This window comes from Dryobates pubescens, chromosome 5 (genome assembly GCF_014839835.1).
Source record: "Dryobates pubescens isolate bDryPub1 chromosome 5, bDryPub1.pri, whole genome shotgun sequence".
Classification (NCBI taxonomy): Eukaryota; Metazoa; Chordata; class Aves; order Piciformes; family Picidae; genus Dryobates; species Dryobates pubescens.
Window position 1 is genome coordinate 14,730,290 of NC_071616.1, and position 15,266 is coordinate 14,745,555.

Below are 15,266 nucleotides of genomic sequence, written 5' to 3' on the forward strand. Positions count from 1 at the left end.
TCCGCTGTGTTGCAGAGTGTTCATTTTGCTGCCTTCTGGAGTTATCAGCCTGTCAAGAGTGACTGGGGCTGCGCTTTTGCTTTGTTCTCCACCAGTTATGAGGCAGGAAGAGTATAATTCCCAGCATGCTAATGCAGCTGGTGTTCAACCCCCACCCTGCTCTGTCATTTCACAGATCATTTAGTCCAACCCCCCTGCTAAAGCAGGATCACCTGCTTTTAGAGTAAGACACACAGGGATATGTCCAGGTGGGTTCTGAATGCCTCCAGAGACAGGGACTCCACAGCTTCTCTGGGCAGCCTGGTCCAAGACTGCCATTCTCACAGAGATGAACTTTCTCCTTCTGTTTAGATGGAACCTCCTGGGTTCCAGTTTGTGTCATTGCCCCTTGTCCTATCACTGGACACACTGAAAAGAGTCTGGCTTCATACTCTTTCTCCCCCTCACCCTTTAGCTATTGATCAGCATTGATTAGATCCCCTCTCAGGCTGCTCTTCTCCCAGCTGAACAGCCCCAGGTCTCTCAGCCTTTCCTTCTCACAGAGATGCTCCAGGCCCCTCAGCAACTTTTTAGCTTCTGATGTACTCTTTCCAGTAGTTCTTGAACCGGAGAGGCCACAGCTGGAGGCAGTATTCCAAATGAGATCTCTGCAGGGCAGAGTAGAGGGGGAGGAGAACCTCTCTCCACCTGCTGGCCACCCTCCCAGGATGCCCTGGCTTTCTTGGCTGCAGGGGTGCATTGCTGGCTCACTGCAAGCCTGTTGTCCACCAGGACTCCCGAGTCCTTTCCCCCAAAGCTGCTTCTTCAGCATTATAGAGTGATTTTGCATGGATGCAGATGCTTTAGGGTGCATCCAGGTGATGTGGAACTTTCTGCCTCTCAGGTTGCAGTGTTGCTGATGGACACACAGGGGACCTTTGACAGCCAGTCCACCCTGCGGGATTCAGCCACTGTGTTTGCCCTTAGCACAATGATCAGCTCAATACAGGTAAGAAGGGAGACGTCTCCAGGAATCAGTTCCTCAAAGGTGGTGGGCTGGAGGTGTTCACACACCAGTAACCTCATAGCCTCCTAGGGCTTCCTTTCCTGCCACCTGGCCTTCACTCTTGGAAGACAGCATGAATGGGATGGAAGCTCTGTCTTGGTACAGAGCTCAGCACGTCATAAAAATGGGGAAGAAGGAATTTTATTTGCGTCTGACAAGGGTCCAGGCTGGGGCAGGACAGCCCCTGGTGCTCCCATGCTGGAGTGCTTCCTGTGCAGGGAGCAGCAGTGCCTGTCTGTCTGAACAGGGGCAGTCTGCCCAGCAGCACAGCTGTGCTTGGGGTCTGTCTTGGTCACTGTGGTAGTTTTAAGCTATGCCTTTACAATTTAGCTGCAGATTTCGAGCAGAAAAGTAGAAAAATATAATTAAATCATTATTGGGTGTAAAAAAGGAAAACAAAAGATGATGCTAAACAAATTCATTAGATAAATGTCTGGGATAAGAGAAGCTGTATCATAACAATTCTTCACATTTCACTTCCATTCCCATTCCTTTTCTCTTCTGATCTTGGCTGTTATTGCTTCGCTGGGGAGAAGATAACACGCTTCTGGCTGGCCTTGAGATAAGCTTATCACTGCTTGCTCTCAACTCCTCTCTCTCTTGGTACAGGGGGGTTTGGGAGGTTTGGAGTGGGGATGGGGGGGCAGTGGAGCAGCTTCCCTGGTCTTTCTGACCAGGGAGGTTTCCATGTTGTTTGGCAATTGTAAATATCTGTATGATATTGTAAATACTGTATATTTTGTACATATTCATTGCATTCCATTGTAGAGTGTAGTTTTTGCTTGTAAATACAGCTTCATTTGCTTCTAACGGAGTTTGTCTGGCTTCAAAGTTAATGCTGGGGGGAAATTTCAACCCACCACATTACAGTCATCACAGACCAGCTGAGAGTTCAGCTGTGTCCCCATGGTAATCATAGACTCATGGAATTGCTTTGGCTGGAGGAGACCTTTAAGATCAAGTCCTACTGTTAACCCGGCACTGCCAAGTCCACCACTAAACCCTGTCCCCCAGCACCATATCTACATGGCTCTGAAACCCTTCCAGGCATGGGGTCTCTACTACTGCCCTGGGCAGCCTGTTCCAGGGCTTGACAACGTTTTTGGGGAAGAAATTGTTCCTAATGTCCAACTTAAACCTCCCCTGCTGCAACTTGAGCCTGTTTTCACTTAATTCAGGAAGCTGTAGAGAGCAATGAGGTCTCCCCTCAGCCTCCTTTTCTCCAGGCTAAACAACCTCGGCTGCTCCTCACCAGACCTGTTCTCCAGACCCTTCACCAGCTTTGTTCCCTTTCTCTGAACCATCTTCAACACCTCAGTGTCCTTCTTGGAGTGAGGGCCCTGGAAGTGTACCCAGTGTTCAAGGTGGGGCCTCACAGTGCCCAATACGGAGGGACAATCACTGTGGTCTTGCTGGCCACGCTGTTTCTGGTACAAGCCAGGATCATGTCCTAGGCTTTAACCACACCTGCCCACACATTGGCCTGTAGGTCACAGGGCCATTCTGAGTGCTCTGAAGTTTTTCTTTTTAAATGCAGGTTTACAACTTGTCCCAGAATGTGCAGGAGGATGACCTGCAGCACTTACAGGTAAGACCCTTGCCCCTGCTGCTTTGCCTGGATTGCTTTACACAATTGTAGACTCCATTGCTCTGGACTTCCTCATTCATAGCCACAAAATGGTTTGCAGTTTCCCAGCCCCCGTTTTGCTTCATGGGCAGGGAGGTGCTGTCACTTGGGGTGAAATCTGTCTTGCCTCATAGTGTGGCTCCTGGGTGCCTGGGATCTCTGTCAGGGCAGTCAGTGGGACATTTGGAAGGAGGGCCTGCCCCGGGGCCACTGGTCTTTCTTGAAGCTGTGGAGCTGAAAATGGCTCATGGCTGTGCTTTGTGCTGCAGCAGGTGGCTGGAGGGCTTGGAGAGGCTGAAAGAACCAAGGGTGTTAAGACAGGAGACAAAAATGATTGATAAGGGAGGTGGTGATGATAAGTGGAGTGCATCATTATCTTAGGTCCACAGTGCACAGGACCAGTTGTCATGGGTGGTGCTGCAGCCAGAGAGGGTTGACTTGACTTTTTAATGGTAAGGTTAGAGGAAATCAGTCTACACAGGGAGGTGTAGAGTACCCATCACAGACCATCTCAGTGAGCCATCACAGGTCTGGATACAGCTCATGCTGGTCTGTGTGAGTGCAACTCTAGGATTATACTGAGGTTCCTCAGCAGGCAGAGACCTGACAGAGACCAGGAGTGACCCATGGGGCTGGAAACAGGCAATGAGCTTCACAAGGGGCTGAAGTGACCGGTAACAGGGAGGGATCCGGGGTGGTAAGCCATGTGTTGGCTGCCCTCCTACTGCTGTGAGCATCCTTCCACTGCTCCAGGAATAAGGGCAGTGAAAGTACTGGTTTGACTGAACTGACAGGGAAGCTGAAGGTAGAAGCTGCACTGTTCACATTTCTGGACAGGATTTTTGCCAGCTGGATCCCACTAATGTAGGAGAAGCCCAAAAAAACCTGGGAACTGGTTTATAAACCTGTATATTGACATCTGGTACTGGCTCAAAACAGATGACCCCTAATGGTAATTACTGTTGGAGACAAGCAGCTAATGGGATTTTTTTTGTGGCACAGGTGGCCTGCCTGCTTCCTGGTATTACCTTCAGCTTTCTCTTCTTTAGGTGATTGATTGATTGACTGACTGATTAGGTAGATTTTTCCAGGAGCTTAAGGAAAAGGATATAAAAGCAAAAGTCTATCTGGAAAAATCATCATTTGAAGACTTTTGTGTCATTTCAGTCAGTAAATATTTATAGCAATGATGTCTTTGTGACACTGAACTTACCCAGTGCAGCTCTGATCTTTCACTTTGGATTTCAAACCATTCTTGTTTCACATGTTTGACCCATTTCTAGGCATCTGTGAAACACATTATTGTGCCTTCAGTTAGGAATTACAGTCCAGAGAGGCTGGAGAGCCTTCAAATCTGGCTGGTAGGCTGATCTTACAGTCTTTGCACTGTGGGGGTTTGAAGGGAAAAATACTTATTTCTGAATTCATTTTTGCTTCTTCTGGGCTGTTTAAAGACAGCAGAGCTCCTGCAGCCCCCCAGCACATGAAGTTTCTGGTTGGTAGGAAAACAATGACTAGCAGCTGATTTGAGCCATTTTCCACTGATTTAGCAGCCAAAAATTCTAGGCTGAGATCTTTCACGTGAGGGTTCACAGGGTGATTGTCCCTCACAGCTCCCTGTGCCTCTCAGGTGTGAGCTGAAAGCACACAGCCAGCCAGTTTCCCTTCCAGCTCTGTAAATTGTGCTGCTAGCCCCAAGTCAGCAACTGTCCCTTGCTCCCACCGCCCCCGGATGTCCGTGTGTCCCTGCAGACTGACAACTAACAGTCCTGTTGCTCTCTTCTCCTTCCAGCTTTTCACCGAGTACGGCCGGCTGGCCATGGAGGAGACATTCCTGAAGCCTTTCCAGGTGAGTCCAAGGCTCCTGCCCGGCGCATGTCCCCTCTACTGGAGATTGCTTGGCACTGAGCCGGCTGGCTTCACCACGAGGTGTCACTGCAGTTTGCAGGATGGGAGGAGATGGAGATGCCTAGGGACTGGCTCAGCTGCAGGAAGGAAAGGCTTTGTGCTTCTTTGCCCCAAAGAGGCTTACAAATATATCCAGCATGCCCCTTTCTTTCCTCTTGGAGCCTCTGCCATTCTGATTGTTCTGCAGATGTTCTGCTGGCCTTGGGAAGCAGTCAGGGTTTGTCTGGTTTGTCACCCAGGGACTCTGCCCAGCTTTTGCTCTGAGAGGTTTGAACCCTCCTGCCCTGGGAATCCCTGCTCCTGGTGAAAAGAAAGGATTAGCTCAGAGCTCTCAGGAGTGACAGAGCTGTGGGAAGGCTTGGTTTAAGTGAGGTTTTAACTTCCAATAAGGGACATCTGTTCACCCTGCTGCTTCCCAACCTGTGAAAATCTGGCTTCAGAAAAGGGAGAGTGTCGAGCAGATGCCAGCTTGCCCTGGACACCAGAGCTGTGAGCAGCTCCAAGGTGGGAGGATAGTTGGTTGTGACAGCTCCTTCTAGGAGGAGAGCAAATATGAGTGAAGAGACAAAGCAGAAGGTAGTGGGGCAGAAAGTACTCATGACATAGCTGTGGTAGCTCACTGAAACTCCACTTCTTTAACAGATTGAGTTTGTATGGCTTTGGTTTTGGTTGTATTGAATTCTGTGCAACTTGGAGGCAGAGAAGCTGGTTTTGAAGATTTCAGGGATCTGTGGGAGCAGTTTTGAGCCAGAGAGTAGGGCCAAAGGGGATGGAGGGAGTAATGCTGTGACGTCCCCACAGGTCCTTTTCCCCAGAGCTGCTCTCCAACAGATCAGCTCCCAACCCCTACTGATCCATGGGGTTGTTCTTCCCCAGATGCTGAAGTCATTAGGACTTGATAATAGGCTCTGATTTTACAAAAGAGTGTTCATCCTGGAGAAGAGAAGGCTCTGGGGAGACCTTAGAGAAGCCTTCCAGTGCCTGAAGGGGGCTACAAAAAAGCTCGAGAGGGACATTTTACAAGGGCTTGTAGTAATAGGACAAGAGAGAATGGACTGAAGCTGGAGAAGGGCAGATTTAGACTGGAGATTAGGAAGAAATTCTTTCCAGTGAGGGTGGTGAGACACCCTGGGAGGTTGTGGATGCCCCCTGCCTGGAGGTGTTCAAGGCCAGGTTGGATGAGGCCTTGAGCAACCTGGTCGAGTGAGAGGTGTCCCTGCCCATGGCAGGGGTGTTGGAACTAGATGACCTCTAAAGCCCCTTCCAACCCAAACCATTCTATGATTCTGTGAATTGCTGTCAATTCACACAAAGGTTTGTGGACAGCAAGCCTTCTCAGACGGTCCCATTATCAATTTTTTACAAGACCATGAGTTTGGATGATCAAAGTGACTATCATCATGATGTATTCCCTTCTGGAAACCTTATCTCCCTCCAATGCTGATTAAGAGCGAGTGAACAGCACGGCAAGTCAGAATTGTCTGTTTGAAACCATTGTAAATGGATTAAATCCTCATTAACTGATAGATGACAGAGCAGGCTCAGCTGATTTCCATAGGGAATCATCATCCTTCAGAAGTGGTTCCGTGGGGCTCCCCCCAGGCTCCCTCTGGTTCACTGTTGTCTTTGTTAATGATCTGGGGGAAAACGCCAAATGAGCTTGCAGAGGTGATGAAATTTGTTGGAGGGATCAGTGGTGATGTGGTCAGGTGAGTAACAGGGGTCTCCTGTTCACATCATAAAGTGAGCTTGTTCCTGCAAATGTGTAATAGAATAGAGTAGAATAGAATAAACCAGGTTGGAAGAGACCTTCAGGATCATCAAGTCCAACCCATCAACCAATCCAACACCACCTAAACAACTAACCCATGGCACCAAGCACCCCATCAAGTCTCCTCCTGAACACCTCCAGTGATGGTGACTCCACCACCTCCCCGGGCAGCCCATTCCAATGGCCAATCACTCTTTCTGTGGAGAACTGCCTCCTAACATCCAGCCTTAACCTCCCCTGGCTCTGCCTGAGACTGTGTCCTCTTCTTCTGGTGCTGGCTGCCTGGGAGAAGAGACCAACATCCGTCTGTCTACAACCTCCCTTCAGGTAGTTGTAGAGAGCAATAAGGTCACCCCTGAGTCTCCTCCTCTCCAGGCTAAGCAACCCCAGCTCCCTCAGTCTCTCCTCACAGGGCTTGTGCTCCAAATCCCTCACCAACTTTGTTGCCCTTCTCTGGACTCATTCCAGCAAGTCAACATCTTTCCTAAACTGAGGGGCCCAGACCTGGACACAGGACTCAAGGTGTGGCCTAACCAGTGCAGTGTACAGTGACCAAGTGTTATCAAAAATCACAGAATGATTTGGCTTGGAAGGGACCTTAAAGATCGAGTTCCAACCCCCCTGTCATGGGCAGGGTCACCTCCCACTAGGCTTGCTCAGGGCCACATCCAGCCTAGCTTGGAGCCTCCACAACTTCTCTGGTGAACCTGTTCCAGTGCCTCACCAGCCTCATGGGGAAGAATTTTTTCCTAATGTCTAATCTGAATCTAGCTTCTTCCAGTTTGAAGGAAGTCATTGCCTGTTGTCTTGTCACTCCATGCCTTTGTAAAAAGTCCCTCTCCACTGAAAAGCTGCTGTAAGATCTCCCCCGAGCCTTTTCTTCTCCAGGCTGGACAACCACAACTCTCTCAGCCTGTTTTCATAGGAGAGATGTTCCAACCCACAGACCATCTTCCTGGCCCTCCTTTTGACCTGCTCTAACAGTTCCATGTGCCATGGTTTTGGCTGGGAAGCAGGAGAAGGGTGATCGTAAATAAACTATTTTTCCTGGAGGACAAGACAGTTCTCAGCTCAGTGTCTGCAGCTGAGACTGGGCAAATCAGACCAGAATTAGGAGCATGCTCTTAATGTAGGGGCAATGTGACAGCTCAGGAGAGGTGCAGGGCCTTCTCTGGTAGCTGCAGGCTTTATACTGTTCTCAGGGCAGAAGAGAGTCTGCAGCCTGAGTTCTTGAGCTTGCAGGCCTGTAAGTCAAACAAGCTGTACCTCTTGAACTTGAAATGGCCTCAAGTTGCACCAGGGGAGCTTTAGGTTGGACATTAGCTGAAACTTCTTCAATGAAGAGGTTCTCAAACACTGGAACAGGCTGCCCAGGGAGGTGGTTGAATCTCCATCCCTGGAGCTGTTTAAAAGCTGCACAGATGTGGTGCTGAGGGAATGGGTTTGCCCCAAACTTGGTAGAGTTAGATAATGGTTGGACTGGATGATCTTAAAGGTCTTTTCCAACCAAAATGATTCTGTGGTTGCAAGATTCTGTGAATCTGTAAGGGAGGCTTTGGAAAACAGCTTCTGCAGGAATTTGCTGCCAAGCAGGGAGAGCACAGAAAGTGTCGATAGTGAGGCACTTGCATTGACCCTGCTGGAAGGAAAGTAGTGCCTGGTGGTGGAAAGTTAACATTTCCCTTCATTGCTTTCCATGCTGTGTCCTCACACTTGCACTGAAGCATGACCTCCTGTGCTGCCCCTTAAGCCCTCCCCACAGCCTGGCTGTAAAAGCCTCCACAAAGGCACAAAGGTTGGAGGAGCTGAGGGTGGCTTCGAGGCCTCATCCAGAGCAACTTTGCATAAGAAACAAGAAAATCATTCCAGAGTCATCATGTGTTTGTGGAAAAGTCCTAAACACAGGCATGTCTCCTAAGCATCTCAGGGATGTAGCAAGAACAGCATGTCCTGAAGCAGCTAACTGGGTGCAGTTCTTGTGGCTTATCGTGCAGTTTGGACATGCCAACAAATTGTTCCTTCTCTTCCTTTAACCTTTCCTGATGTTTTATGGACAAGAAATAGAGGGGAAATATTTTTCCTCCCACCACTAAATCTTTATTCTAAACAGAGCCAATTTGTAGGGAAATTCCAATGAAATGGATTCCACTTGCTGACCTGCTTATTGATGTGGAGGAGAGGAACCTTGACACTACTGCCAGCCCCTCCTGAGCTTCAGCATTCAGGCTTTCCCCTCCAAATCATGCATTTGTTACCCAGGAGGCAGATCCCTTGCACAGATGAGACCCTGGAGACAGGATTTCTTCTGAAGACATTGTGGTTTTTTTCTTTTAAAGGCTCCAAGTTGACCGTCTTGGTATTTATTTACTTATTGCATGGGAGCTTTGAATGCCTCAATACAGATTACAAAAGACAGTGATTTCTTATTCACCTTCATTATCCTGCATCTGCTTCTCATTAAAAGTCTGCCTGGAAGGCTGCCCAGTGAAAAAGGCTGAAAAAATGAGCCTGTAAAATTCCCATAGGATTGAGCTAAATGTGGCTGGAATTAGGGAGCTTTTGTCCTGCTTAACAAAAAGTCTCTTCCTTGTGTTGCAGTTTAAATGGTCAGTGCTAGTAGATGAGGTGCTGAGGGATGTGGTTTAGTGGTGAGCTGGCAGTGCTGGGTTAATGGTTGGACTCAATGATCTGAAAGGTCCTTTCCAACCAAACTGATTCCATGAGTTTATCTACCATAGCTTTGCACACTCAGCTTTGTGATGTTTGCAGACTTTATGTTCAGGGGCAGAACTTGTCCTGCTCAGCAAATGCACCTCCTGGGAACTTCCATATGGATAAAACGTATACTTTATATAGACTTAGTGGTGGACTTGGTAAAGTAGCATTAATGGTTGGACTTGATGATCTTGAAGGTCTTTTCCAACCTAAATGATCCCATGATTCTGTGATTCCATAATTCTCCAAGATAGGGAATCAAACTGCTGCCCAATCTGGTGTTTGTTCCACCTTCTACCTTTGTAGGACACAGCCAGCAGTGAGTCTGTGTGGTCTCAGCACCATGGTGGGGTGGCCTTGCACAGGGAGGTTTTTCCACCAGTAAATGTATGAGATGCTGCTGGAGCTGGGCAGACTCATGGCCAGGTCTTGTCATGACATGAATCATAGAATGGTTTGGGTTTGGAAGGAGCCTTTAAGATCATCTAGTTCCAACCCCCCCTGCCATGGACATCTTCCACTATCCCAGGTTGCTCAAGGCCTCATCCACACTGGCCTTGAACACCTATGGGGAGGGAGTATCTGCAACCTCCCTGGGCAACTTGTTCCAGTGTCTCATCACCCTCACTGTAAAGAGTTTCTTCCTAATCTCCAGTCTAAGTGTGCCTTCCTACCGCTTCAATCCATTCCCTCTCACCCTATCACTACATGCCGTTGTGAGAAGTCCCTCCCCAGCTCTCCTGTAGCCCTCTAGTCTAGTGGAAGTGTGGGTGCAGGGAGGGGGGCCCTGCAATCCTTGTGAACCCCCTTTTGGTAATACACAGCAGAGTTGAGCATTTCATGCAGCCAGTCCACAGTTAACAGCAGAGCCCTTGAAGGATGAGTTTCTTCAAGCTGTCTCTGGAGCAGCTGGTAATGTTGACTCTGTGGGTGCTGTGTGGCACTGACCTCACTGTGTTTCTCTCTCTCTTTTCTAGTCCCTTATATTCCTTGTTCGTGACTGGAGCTTCCCCTACGAATTTTCCTACGGATCTGATGGTGGTGCCAAGTTTCTGGAGAAGCGGCTCAAGGTGTGTTCTCTCTGCCCTGGCTTCACTCCATGAGCAGTGGTAGCCTGGGGTACACTCATGGGGGATGGACAGTGAAGAGACAGATCTTGCTTGTGATTCAAGGATGGTGCACTGCCATCACCTGCATAGATAGAGGCTTCACAGAGTATGAGGGTGAGACCTTTGTCTAGGGGACAGCTGGTTCTGAGGAGCATAACCACAGAATGCCAGACTGGTGGGGGTTGGAAGGGACCTCTGGAGATCCTCCAGTCCAATTCCCCTGCTAAAGCAGAGTCACCCACCACAGGTTTCCCAAGATCACGATGTCCAGGCAGGTTTGGAATCTTATCATAGAAAGAGACTCCACAACCTCTCTGGGAAACCTGTTCAGGGCTCCAGCACCCTCACAGCAAAAAATGTTTCTCCTCCTGTTCAGAGGGAACATCCTGGGTTCCAGTTTGTGCCTGTTGCCCCTTGTCCTGTCTCTTGCCCCCCACCTTTAGCTCTTGCTGAGCATTGATCAGATCCCCTCTCAGGTTGCTCTTCTCCAGGCTCAACACCCCCAGGTCTCTCAGCCTTTCCTCCTCACAGAGATGCTCCAGGCCCCCTCAGCATCTTTGTAGCCTCCACTGGACTCTCTCTGGTAATTCCCTGTCTCTCTTGAACTGGGGAGCCCAGAACTGGACCCAATACTCCAGATATGACCTGACTAGGGCAGAGTAGAGAGGGACAAGAACCTCTCTTGACCTGCTGGCCACACTCTTCTTAATGCCCCTTAGGAGACCAGTGGCCTTTTTTGCCACTGGGGCACATTCTGGGCACAATCCTAGGCAGGAAGCAGGGGTTAGGGTGCAGAGCACTGGCAGCAGTGGTGTTCTCTGGGGCTCTCCTGCTGATACCAGCTGAGAGAGGCATCACAGATGAGAGTCAGCAGATTCCTTAGAGACCAGGAATGATGTTTTAGTAATAGGTGGTTGTACAGTAAAACTGATGGGCTCTGGGATTAATCAGGAAATGCATGGATGATTTGGTAGTGGAGAGACCTCATTAAATGTGAGACAAGAAAGGCCCTAGTGGGAAATCCCAGATGTTTTTGTATTCCAGTCATACATGCACATTTTCCAAAAGATAATAACATGCCCCAGGGTGTGTGGTCAGATGTGCAAGTGCCTGGGCTGCTGGCAGAGCCTTGTCTTTGCCCTCATGCAGCAGACCCCTGTGGGTTGTCCTCCTGTCTTGCTTTAAGCTGTAAGCAGCCATAGCATGGAGTTCCCTGGGCTCCTGCTTCTATTAACCATGTGCCCATCAGAATGGAAACCCCTGACCCCAAACTGGTCTCTTGCAGGTCTCAGGAAATCAGCATGAAGAGCTGCAGAACGTCAGAAAGCACATCCATTCCTGCTTCACCAAGATCTCCTGCTTCCTCTTGCCTCACCCGGGCCTCAAAGTTGCCACCAACCCTAATTTTGATGGAAAGCTGAAAGGTATGAAGGCAAAGGGGTCTGGTTTTTAAGTGCATGCCTTAGAAGCCCTGGCAGACTGTCCCGCTGGTTCCTGAAACCTCTAGAAGTTGTGTTCCATGAAAAACTTCATGGGAGAGGAGTTGGATTCTCCTCCCAACCATGTGCACATGTTCAGCTCATTCTTCTGAGTCCAGCAGCTGCCTGTTGATAGAGCCACAGAACCACAGAATTATGGAATGGTTTGAGTTGGAAAGGACCTTTAAAGCCCATCTAGTCCAACTACCCTGCAGTCAGCAGGGACATCTGTGACTAGACCAAGTTCATTGTCAGATGCTTTTAACTTAGAACAGAAGTGGAGGCCTAAAAGGTGTGGGAGGCCAAAGAAGGTCTTGGAGTTCCTGGCAATAATCAGTGTGAGGGCAGATGGCTGAGAGGCAACCAGGGAAGGGCCCAGCTGAGATAGGAAGTTCATAGATGTGGGGTTAAGCCTGCAATTAATTGCTGTGCCTTGGATTTCAACACAGATGCAACCCAGTGCACATTGGGTGCTGCAGAGCAGGCTGGTGCTTGTGGAGGGTGGAAGGCCCTTTACACCTGCTCTCAAGGGATCTTTGTTTCACTTGAAAGGCTTTCCAAGGAATATTTAATCTTCCTGCTGCTTTATCTGATCAGTGGTTTCCCTGCAGGGCAGATTTAGTTCAAGAGGTTAAAGAAAAAACAACAAGAGGAAGGAAAAAAAGCCTGATGAGATTCTCCACCCTGAAAGGAGCCACATGCTGTGGGTTATTGTAGTTGTGAACCAGCTGCTTACCAACATCACCGCTCAAGCTTAGCAGCAGCGAAAGTGACCCATTAGTCACTTAAAATAAGTCAGTAGACTTTTTCCCTGGTTTTTCCTGGCTGGTGATCAGACTTGTTCTTCTGGCAAACCCCATGCTAAGCAGCAAGCAGGACAATGAGGCAGAAGGGTGGAAACTGAGCCCTGTTGGTTCCCCCCCTTCATTTCAGTCATAGTGAACAAGCGGCGTGTGCAGGACTGGCACGGGAGTTGTCGCCAAGGCTTCTTGACACTACTTTTCTTGTTCCCTCAGAGCTGAATGCAGGTTGTTATGCTCTGGGGGAAGACATATAGGGAAGAAATGTGTCTCTAACCTGTTCAAAGACAGGTTGGATGGGGCCTTGAGCAACCTGGTCTAGTAGGAGGTATCCCTGCCCATGGCAGGGGGCTTGGAACTAGATGGTCATTAAGGTCCCTTCCAACCCAAAGCATTCAGTGATTCTATGACACCTTTCCCCTCTCCTTAGCTTCCAGGTGCCTGGCTGTTGCATTGGGTTTTTTTCTGTCTCCACCTTTGTACAGTTTAGTTTAAGGGGCAATAAATGGATGTCAGACACCATGAAGTCATAAGAATGAGTGCTAGGAGACAAGTCTGCCTCTGTTGAAGCAAGTTGTAGAGGTTGCCCTCTACAACTACCTGAAAGGTGGTTGTAGACAGGAAGGGGTTGGTCTCTTCTCCCAGGCAACCAGCACCAGAACAAGGGGACACAGTCTCAAGCTGTGCCAGGGGAGGTTTAGACTCGAGGTGAGGAAAAAGTTCTTCACCGAGCGAGTCATTCGTCCTTGGAATGGGCTCCCCAGGGAGGTGGTGGAGTCACCGTCCCTGGAGGTGTTCAAGGGGAGATTGGACATGGCACTTGGTGCCATGGTCTAGTTGTGGGGTCTGTTGGGACAGGTTGGACTTGATGATCCTTGGGGTCTCTTCCAACCTTGGTTATACTGTGATACTGTAACACAAGCAACCCATGGAGGCCTAAAGCAATGCCCTGTGCCACCTCTGTGCTTTGGCAAAGGGGACAGGCTGGTAGGAGCAGAGATTGCCCTTATTACTGGTGTCTGATGGTGTAATGTATACATACCCCTGTGGAATCACAGAATTGTTTTGGCTGGAAGAGACCTTTAAGATCATCAAGTCCAACCATTAACCCAGCACTGCCAGGTTCACCACTAAACCATGGCCCTCAGCACCACATCTACACAGCTTTGAAATCCCTCCAGGAATGGAGACTCCACCACTGACTTGGGCAGACTGTTCCAGGCCTTGACAACCCTTCTGGAGAAGAAATTTTTCCTAATATCTAACCTAAACCTCCTCTGACACAGCTTGAGGCCATGTCCTGTGATTTGTTCTTTGGGAGAAGAGACCAACCCCTGTCTTCTTCCAATCTGCTCTCCTGTAGCTGTAGAAAGCAAGGTCTCCCCTCAGGTCACTCACAGGAGTCCTTTGTGTACCTGTACAAGTGCCTGCAAAAGCTTTAAAATGCTTTGCAATGAGATTTTCACACGTGGATTCATAGAGGACCAAGAACTTGGGACAGAAGAGCTCACCTACTGGTACAAGAGATGAGAGCAGGAGAGCCTAAGCCCTGGCAGAAGATTTCCACTATGGATGCCATGGAGCAGAGCAAAGGGAAGGCACAGAAAGTGTCTGTGCCCTGTCCTGAAGGTCATGATTTGCCAAAAGTGTTTGTCTGAGCATGAAGGTGATGCTCTCTGGCTTTCTTCCCATGCATTTCTGTTTGGGCAAGGATTTTTGAAGCCAGTTTGGGGATTTATGGGCAGCTAAATACTTTGTCTGTGGGTCAAGTAAGAACTTGGGGCCACGATCATCTCTGAGTGTCCACATCACAGGGGGGTGGAGTTTGTATCCTGGCTCGAGTCTCCTGCTCTCATTTCACCTGAAGTATGTCTCAGACCTTGGGCTGCTGCTGATGTCCTTGGGTTTTGTTTCCAGAAATAGACGATGAGTTCATCAAGAACTTGAAGGTTTTGATTCCTTGGCTTCTTAGTCCTGAGAGCCTGGATGTGAAGGAGATCAATGGAAACCACATCACATGTCGAGGCCTTGTGGAGTATTTTAAGGTATTGGCTCATTTAAGAGATTTGGTTCATTAATCTGTGGCACATTGCACTTCTGCTGCTCCACTGCAGAGCAGTGGAGGGGATGCTCTTGGTCTAGCTAAGAGTCCTGGCTCCCATGGCTGTACCTCGCATCGTGTATCTGGCTGTGCAGTAAGCACAAGAAGTGGGCAGGGCTGTCCCCCCCCTCCCTGGAGAAGTGAGGATCAGGAGGGGGTAGGCTGAGGGCCATATTCCCATTGCTTTTGGAAAAAGCTTCTTTTGTTGTCATGACAACTGGGACATTTTCATGTGAGACATCAGTGAGTAAGTCTCACCACCTACTCTCCAGGGCTACCTGACTCTGGCTCCTTCTCCTTCACAAAGGTAGGTGCAAAGCTGAGGGTAGGGATACTTAGTGCAAGTGGTGGAGTGAGAGCCTTTGGTGACCGACCCAAGCCACCCAAGGAGTCAACCTCAAGCCATGTTCTGGAGCAGTTTTTGACACTGAAGCCATCTTGTGCCAGGAGCATCCTTCTCTTCTGTGCTTTTAGCATCCTGTTAAAGCTGAGCCTGGAGCTGGGAGGGGCTGTTTGTGTGTTGTGTGCCGCACTGGGTGCGATCGCATTCCTCATGCTCTGTTTTGCAGGCATACATAAAGATCTACCAAGGGGAAGAGCTGCCACACCCAAAGTCGATGCTGCAGGTATGTGAGGGTGAGCTGGTGGGCATTCATGTGCTGTAATTGCCATTGATTTTCAATGAACTGTCTGAGGGGTCCAGTTAGTGCAG

The 15,266-nt window shown here is 49.1% G+C and overlaps 1 protein-coding gene across 2 annotated transcripts in view; it reads left to right on the forward strand.

Moving 5' to 3' along the window:
* The window catches only part of ATL1 (atlastin GTPase 1), a 40,758-nt gene that overhangs the window by 16,682 nt on the left and 8,810 nt on the right, over positions 1–15,266 (forward strand). For both annotated transcript variants that reach the window (XM_054161640.1, XM_054161641.1), the window contains exons 4-10: positions 884–988; positions 2,583–2,633; positions 4,465–4,521; positions 10,044–10,136; positions 11,461–11,599; positions 14,371–14,498; positions 15,124–15,180. In XM_054161640.1, the coding sequence (XP_054017615.1) occupies positions 884–988; positions 2,583–2,633; positions 4,465–4,521; positions 10,044–10,136; positions 11,461–11,599; positions 14,371–14,498; positions 15,124–15,180 (630 nt within the window). The remainder of the gene's footprint in view (positions 1–883; positions 989–2,582; positions 2,634–4,464; positions 4,522–10,043; positions 10,137–11,460; positions 11,600–14,370; positions 14,499–15,123; positions 15,181–15,266) is intronic.